The 8,726-nt window shown below is 44.7% G+C and overlaps 1 protein-coding gene across 1 annotated transcript in view; it reads right to left on the bottom strand.

The window, feature by feature from the left end:
• The window catches only part of LOC116083261 (chondroitin sulfate proteoglycan 4-like), a 69,290-nt gene extending 60,764 nt beyond the window's left edge, over nucleotides 1-8,526 (bottom strand). The window contains exon 1 of the mRNA XM_031360078.1: nucleotides 8,383-8,526. Coding sequence (XP_031215938.1) covers nucleotides 8,383-8,461 — 79 coding nt within the window. The 5' untranslated portion in view covers nucleotides 8,462-8,526. The remainder of the gene's footprint in view (nucleotides 1-8,382) is intronic.
• Between the last annotated feature and the right edge of the window lie 200 nt (nucleotides 8,527-8,726).

The raw sequence follows: 8,726 nt of genomic DNA, 5'->3' as shown, positions 1-8,726 counted from the left end.
AGAGAGAGAGAGAGAGAGAGAGAGAGAGAGAGAGAGAGAGGAGCCTGATGTTGGAATCTGACACCTGTCTCTCACCCTTGTACACACATCAACTCAGAAATCATCAAAGTCCCAAGTACAAGACCTAAAATATCTCAAACTATTAGAAGAAAATAAAGAGGAAAATACCTCAAATATCTCATTGATACAGAAAGGACTCCAAAAGCACACAAAAGCCACAAAGGAAATAATCCACGAAGCCTGAAGAACTTAAAGGGCGAGAGAAGATATTTTGCATACTACTTTTCTAACAAGGGATTGGTATTCAAATACACAAGGAACACAATGACTCAACATGGAAAGAAACAAATTCCTATTAACGATCTGAACAGACACTTCTCAAAAGAAAGACAAATGGCCAATAGATGAATGGAAATATTTGATGTGATTAGCGACTTGGGAAATTCCAACTCAAAACTAGGATGTCATCTCACCCCAGTTAGAATGACTGATATAAAAACAATAACAAGTGCTAAGTATATGCAGAAGTAAAGGAACTTTCATACACTATTAACAGAAACATAAACTAGGACACTCAGTATGGAGATCCCTCGGAACAGTATAATTGGTCTACCAGAAGACCTGGCCTTCCCATTTCTGAGCAAATATCCACAGAGACGTAAGGAAGTCAAGGGATGAGTTACATACATGTCCATGTTTTCTAGTTACAGTAATTAAAATAAAATCAGCAGCAAACAAATGGATAAGTGACATTAGATGAATTTTGGATAATTGATAGATATAAATTATATCTATCAACTACAGATTATTGACAGAGATAATATTTAGATATATTATTCATTACAATTCAGCCATAAAATTACAGCAAAAATGGGTGGAACCAGGGAACATTATGTTAGTGAAATAAGCAGATATGTTCTCTCTCATATGTGGAAGGTTTGTTGTTCTTGTTTGTTTGTTTGGTCATTCTTAATGTAGGGAAGAGAGTACTAGAAGCTGGGAGGGAGGGAGGAAAGTAAAGGGAGGCTGAGAGCAATCAGGACACATTGTTTGTACCTATAACATGCAACTAATAATAAGTACTGAACAAAAATAGGCTCAAAACTCAATCAATGTCAACAAATACATTAATAAGTAAACTCAATGCTAGATATAGAGTTAATATCATTAAGATGAAGCAAGCATCATAGACCTCCCAGCCAGCTGAGTTTATTCTCCTGAATGCCCTCCCTGCCACATCCCCACTTCCGACAGGGTTGGAGGTTGAATTGTTAAGTGTTCAAAGGCAGGAAATGTTTTCTAAATCATTAAGATCGACTGCTGAGATGACTAAATGACATTCACAAACAATATCCTTATGTATTCCCATGTTTCACCTCTCTGGCACTGATCAATTCCAGTCCCAGCTAGTGATTAGAAAATTCCACTGCCTCCAGAGAAAAACAAGGAAATGTAGTGTACCACTTCTGGTCTGTCAGTCAGAGGCCACTTGATGTCCTCAATTACCCCATCTTTTCAGCCCCTAATAACATGCCTTGGAATAACAATAAGAACAAACAGGAAAGCAAGTGAAATCAGTTCCCAGAAGGGAAAGGAGAGGACCTCTGCAGAAGGCAAAGACACGTCCTAGTCCTGTGTGTGACAGAAGAGCTAAAAGGCTTAATCTAACTGGTGTTTAGTAATAAGATGGCTACAACATAGTGCTCCTAGACAGCAAATATTTATGGTGGCCTGTGATTTCTCTTATGAGACAATTTTCAGTTACTATATTCATCTTAGAATTGACTACAAGTCTCTCTACCAAACTCTCTCTAGCTTTCTATTTGATTTTGGTTTTGTTTGTTTTGGTTTAGGTTTGGCTTACTATTTATTGAGTGTTTAGCATATGCCAAGTATTTTCAGGAGCAGAAGGTAAAGACTTAATTTAACAGCTCACTGCTTATCAGAATTAAAAATGTGCCCAGAAAAAAAAGCTGTACCCTTAAGTGGTAGAGTTAATAGGAAGGGAGCTGGTTTGGGTGAGCCAGGGAATGAGAAAGGGGACAATCAAAGGAAAATGTGTCTTTTCCAGCCGACAGTGGGTTTTCTTCAGCATGAAGATCCAAAGATAATCACAAAAGATTGTTGTCTTACTTTTCTGCTGCAAAGATAAAATACCCCGAGGAAAGCAACTTATGGGAGAAAGGGTTTATTTTTTTTTTTCTAACAGTTCCAAACAGATACTTTCCATCCTGGCAACAAGCAGGGACAGACACTATGGTGGCAGGATCAGGAAGAGAGCTGGTCACACTGCATCCGCACTCAGAATGCAGAGCGAAAAGGAAGGAAGGCCAGGCCAGTAAGCATCACGGCCTGCCCCAGGCAACACACTTCCTCCAGTGAGGCTCCACCTCCCAAACAGCACCTCCATCTGGGGACCAAGCCTATTAGGGAGGTCATGGGGCATTTCACATCCAAACACAACTACTAATCACTATCAATTAGACCGCAGCTGAATCACTCAGACTGGTTGAAGGGCATGTAGTGGGGAGTTTTGGGCAAGACCTAGAGGATGGTACAGGAGGAAAGGCAGGGGAAAATGAAGAACTTCGAGATGTGATAGCACAAGGCACTGAAGGTCATGCCCTGCTAAGTGCAGGATGAAGAGGATGGGTATAGTCGAGGCTGCAGCAACCAGAAGGGTGAGGCAGCCAACAGAGGTAGAAGGGTGCCTTCTCTGTAGGAAGGGCTGTCTCTGGGCATTTAATGGGCCTTTACAACATGCTTGACTGGCTGCTCCTTTAACGGTCTTTATAAATCTCTACTTTTTAAAAATCTGTGTCACTGAGTGTAATCTGGCCCCAGTAACCTGCCTCCCAGAATGAAATGTAAAACTTGGAGATCAAAATCTTTGTAAGTCAGACCACTGTCTAGTTCTTGGGGCATAGAACAATGGCCAGCACATGTTAGACGACTTAATAAATGACTGCCTCGGGAATCAGGACCCTATCAAGGGAGGCTTAGAAAAGACTCCGTTAGGGAAATGACACCATCAGACTGTAACTCAAAGGGTGGCAGTACTGAAACACAGGCTTGAAGGGATGCCAAGAAACAGAGGAGAGGTGAGTGAGCTCAAGAGATGACTAAAAAGTATAGACACGGGACAGAAAAGGAGGAGCTGGAAGGCAATCCTTATGAACGTTTAGATTTTGAGTTTGGTTGAAACTTACTGAGATGGGAACCTGGGATGAGAAGACTTTGTGCTTTGAGTTGTTGACAAACATACAAGTTTGGGGAGCAAATGAATGACTTGCCAGCTAGGTTCCTTCCAAGGAAACTTCCAAGCAGAAGGGTCAACACTGGTGGGTCTGTGAAGAAGGCTGAACCCTATCCTGTAAACAGTGGGACTCATTAAATAGCTTTCAGTTGTAGGGGACAGGTCAGTTCTGTATTTTAGAGAAACGGGTCTGGTGACTCTGTGATGTAGGATATAAATTAATTAAAGATGTATTTAGAAAAACATTTCAGATCTATTTGCTGCCATTGAAAAATCAGAATTACTTTTCTATAGTTTTAGTATCTAGGGCAATGTAATATCCTATCTTTTAATATATGGTTGTTCTTTAAAACACATTCCAGGGGCATTATGGCCGTCGAAATTTGTCTTTAAAACTGAAATCCAGAAAACAAAAAAAAATTCTCTGGCATCATCCAAATTCCTAAGAAGTTCTTAGAAGAGCCCTGCACTAGAAAACATCTCGTACTCACACTGTGTGATTTAAACTCATTAAACCAGTTGGAAAGACAGATTTTGCCCTACAGATTCTTCTTAACAATCTCTAGTGTTTTAAAATTGTGTGGATGCTGTGTGCAATCAAGTTCAAGTGGACTATTAATTTGAGAGACAGCTAACTTTAACCAGCTCCTCTGAAGAAAAACAAAACTTACAAATAAGAAATAACTTAGCATATCCTAAACACCCTATGCAGCCTTCCAGCAGATTAACACAAAATTCTGCTCCATTACATATAAGTCACAGTAGAAAATCAATGAACCAAAATTTGCTCTATGGCTATAGGGTAAGAGGTTGACCAGATGGCTCAAAGTGAACTGTGAAGGGCAACATTGGCACCAAGCCCCTGTGATAAAAGTGTGGCTGATGCTGTCAGAGGAAGACAAGTTCGGAGGCCAGCAAGTTCACATACACTAAAAAAATCTTCAGGGGCTGGATTGATCTAGGTCAAGCAATCCACAGCCCTTCAGCTCTTTGCAGACTGCAGTCCTCTAGGATCCCAACTCTCCATTTCACCCAAATATCTGCCTCTGAGCAATTGCTCTGGGCTAGGTCTTCAGGTTACAGAGGCAAAACCAACTCCTGGATCACCTTCTCTCAATGAAGATCCCTGTGTCTGGCACTGTTCTGAGGTCTGCTAGTCCTGAAGTCTCCAATGATTAAGTGGATGAAGTAGCCTGGGCATCAGCCTGCTCTGGTTGAGCCACCAGCTCCCTCTGTTGTACCAGAGAGCCTATGCCCAGTTATTCATGCTCTGCTTATGGTATCTGATACCCAGATAGTCTTGGAAGCTTCCTCCTTAGACATGCGTGTCCAGTGTGGAGCCAGGCTTCCTCCCTAGAGTGACAGTGCCCAAGAGCTGAAGTTGACAGCTCTCCTTCCTCTTCAATGGCACCTGACTTCTAATGCCTAGAATTCTATGACGCTTATCTATCTTTTGCTGCACCCATGGTCGGGCTTTAAGTGTTTCAACTATGAGGAACCAGCACTCTGAACCACCAGCTACTAAAAAGAATCTGACTCTGCACCAGTTTCGAGGCACCAAAGGAATGCCAGGATATTTACTGCAGAGCCAAAGAAGTATATGAGGACGTCTGAGGGAGTTGTCATCTAAAAAATGAAAGAACAAAGGAGAATTCAGTTTGCCCGTTTAAAGCTGGCTGAAAGTCTGTCTCCATCGGCATGTGAAATGGCTGTTTATCTCTTGATGCACAAGCAAAGAGAGAACTCCACGATGTGGAAAGCTGACTATGGGAACCCTCTCCTCTTTTGGCATGTACTTACACCACAGGCAGGCCTACCTGGTTAACTAGCTTCATCAATTACACTATTTCACTGTAAGTAAACACATCCTTTAAAAAATATCCAGGATGCCTTAGTTTGGATGTGGTCTGTACCCCAAGGGTGCATGCACTGGGAGCCTGGTCTCTGCTATGGCAAATAGAGGTGCCAGCAGCTGTAAAGAGGAGCGTGACTAGCGGGAGGCTATGGGGTTACTTAAGGCTTCACTCCCAGAAGAGGGTACAGGAGTTCTCAGGAACCCTTGTTAGCTCTCTGAAGAAAAAGGCTAGAAAATGCAAGACTAGCACCATCCAGGACATTCTCTGGCTCCCTTTGCCCTGGCTCCTGGCATGATGACAGCTACCATGATTTCCTCACCAGAACCAGCATTAAAATCCTGAGCTAAATAAACCTCTTTTCTTTAAAGTAAATTCAGTCTTGAGTATTTTCTTAGAGCAGACTAGTTAATACAAGGTGTTTTAAAAATTCTTCTAAACAACTCCAGGGTAAAGATATATTTTTAAAACATTATAAGGAGCTTCAAGGCCAAGCAACAGATCACCCTGGCACTGTTCTTCTTGAAGAAGTGCCCAGTCAGCCTTGTTAGAATGCAAAAGCAATAGCTGACAAGAAGGTAGTCAAAATTAGAAATACTAAAACAAAACAAAAATATATCACTAATAATATGGCTGCCATGCAATGTATATCCTGTTACCTTCAGAACCTGGCCAATAACAATAGTATGACTTACAAATAGAAATTGCTGAGCCCTGTGCACTAAAAGTACCTTTGCTAGACAATATCTACTGCCAGACAAAGGTGGCTTCAGCTATGGTAACTTGTCACCCTGAACCCTTCAAAGACTAAGAATAGCACTCACCTTGGATAATTCAAGTGTTCAAGGAAACACCCTGAATTATACAAGGAGACAGGTAGCAGGGGAGGGGGGGGAAACTAAACTTAAATTGCACATGTGGTAACTAAGGAAAATGTTCTCAGAACTCGAGGGACAGCTCAGAAGTTACAAGCATGAACAGATAGATCTTCCAGAGAACCTGGGCTCAATTCCTGCATCCACATGGTGACTTCCAATTGTCTGTAACTCCAGTTCTAGGGGATCTAATCCCCTCTTCTGGTCTCTTCAAACAACAGGCACACATATGGTAAACAAACATACATGCAGGCAAAACACCCACAGCCACATCTGTGCATTACTGTAGATGACCTGTAGAGACTAGAACCTGACTGGGGTGGGAAGGTAATGAAGAAAAGACAGACTGACTGACACAAAGAAAGAAAGCTGGGATCAGATTGCTAGAGCCCTCTACTACAGAAACTATGGCTCACAGAAGCTCAGCACGTTTGTTATATAGAGCTGAATGGAGAGACACAGTTATTGCATATGGCTGAACAAGAGGCCAGAGTTATCACATACAGATAAAGAAGGAGGTGGGGTATCCAGCTGGATCAAGAAGACAGGTATAGCTAATCTCCGTAGGAACAGAAGATGTAGGGGAGCAATCTTGGGGCCAAAACAAGGCAGAGGGTGTTGTGGTTGACATCTTCTTTCATATTGTCAACATCCACACATGGACCAGAGGAAGGCTTTGCCATTCCTGTATAGAGCTGAGGCTCTGGAGTCTTTGACATGGGGAAGCCCAGGGTTTCCTCTTCTCTCTACAGCCCATACACATAAAATAAAAGAATAATAATCAAACTATTCTCCCAAGCATCACAAAGTAGATTTCACAACATTTGAGCTTACAATATGTGTCATGCTGTCCTGACAGCCTGAAGAACATACATGTTAAAATGCATGCTATAGTATTCTTCATTCAATAATGAAGCCACACTCCTAACCTAAAGGAATATGCATCCTATTGTCTCCTACCCGTGCCAACCACGCACAAGAGGAGGAGCGGGAAATAATGAATAGTAAAGGCAGGAAGTGGGTGTTTATTGAGCATTCTCCGTCTGCTAAGCAGTTGTTTTAGTTAAGCCTCTCGGAAGATGTTAATATGATGGTAAATTTACAGAGGCAAAAACCAAAGCCCAGAGAAGTAACGGAGAACAGATAATAGTCCCCAGGTTTGAAGCTCTACCTCAACTCGCTAACTCTTAATCCAATCTGTAAACTTCTCTTTGCCTCCATACTATTACTGGCCCCCTGTCTGAAGCCACGTGGGTATTTTCCATAGGCCATTCACCGCCCTTTGGAGTCTCTCTCCTCTTAGACTCAACACCTGTTCCTTCAGTCAGTCACAGCAGCCAACATGTCTCTGGCCTTTTGCCACACCCACCCTTGGAATCAGTCGTGAAGGGGCAGGGCAGCCTGCAGATGAGGACCTAGGAAATATGAAGGAGGATGAGGAAGGAGCAGAGCTTTTCCAAGCAGCCTGCTCACCACCTGAACAAGTGGAAGGCTGAGGTGCCTTCAAGGACCTAGGCGGCCCTTGGAGCTTAGACGGCCCTTGGAACACTACTCCAAAGCTGCCAAATGACATCATCATGCAATGATGGTGCAAGCAGCAATGCTGTTGGCCACCCCGAAAATAAATTTAAATCTTTAGAATCTCATCCAAATACTTTACACATGCAACACCTATGATTTAGAATTTCTTTTCCTGTTTTAAAAAAAAAAAAGTCACCTGGAAGTCTTTTTTGAATTGATGTTGGGAAGGCCTAGGAAGTGGAACTCAGTGATTAAAGTCTAAAGAACCACATATGCTTACTAATCTGGAGGGAGGCAAAAAAAAAAAAAAAGCCATGGAGAAAAGAAAAAAAAACAAAAAACAAACAAACAAAAAAACACTATGTATTTGAGCTCAGAAAAGTTAAGGTCCCCTACGGTGCATCTTAAGGGACAAGAAACCAGGGGTCAAAGAATATCCCAGGTGAACAGAAGATCCCTCAACAACGCATTGCAAGTCACAGGAGACCAAATAGCTCCAGACCCAAACTAAAAAGAGGCAGCCGGGCTGCCCGCCGGAGTCGGCCATTCTGCTAGTGGGACCTTAAAAACTCTGGAGTTCACCAGGAGGTGGGGCGCAGGCTGGGGCTGGGAGTTTGGAAGGGGTCGCCGCGGGCAAACCTGTAAGCAGGGCCGCGTCGCCTCCTCCCCTCCGCCCAGCTCGGGGACGCGGGGCCTGATCGGGCCTGGGGGCCTGAAGGTCCGAGGTCCATGCGCCCCGCTTGCTCCCGCTCGGCCTGCACGCCCTGCTCAGTCAGCCTCCGACCCGACTCCCGCTCCCACGGGCCGCCCACCCTCTCCGCGCAGCGCCGCTTGGCTCGGCCCGCCCCGGGCGAGGAAGGGAAGTTGGGGCGCGTACCTCCGAGCCCCGTGCGCGGCCCGCAGAGCCCCAGGAAGGCGGCGAACAACAGGAGGCCGCGGGCCCCGGGCCGCCCCATCCCGCCGCGCCGTCGCCGGGGCCCGCGCCGAGCTCTACCTGCGCGGCCCGGTGCCCGCCTGCGCGCCCGGGAGCCTGGAGAGGGGCGGCGCCCCGCGCGGCCCGACGGGGCGGGGCACTTCAGCGACCTGGGGCTGTTGCGCCGGATCAGAGGGGGTTAGACTGGGGGTTCCAAGGCCATGCAAGCGACAAACAGGACCCAGAGTCGGTGGCCCCCTCCCCTGCTTGCAGATTTGGAGCTTCGTGTGCCTGAGTGGAGGGGGAGC

This window comes from Mastomys coucha, unplaced genomic scaffold, assembly GCF_008632895.1.
Source record: "Mastomys coucha isolate ucsf_1 unplaced genomic scaffold, UCSF_Mcou_1 pScaffold8, whole genome shotgun sequence".
Classification (NCBI taxonomy): Eukaryota; Metazoa; Chordata; class Mammalia; order Rodentia; family Muridae; genus Mastomys; species Mastomys coucha.
This window is presented reverse-complemented; position numbering and strand designations above follow the sequence as displayed.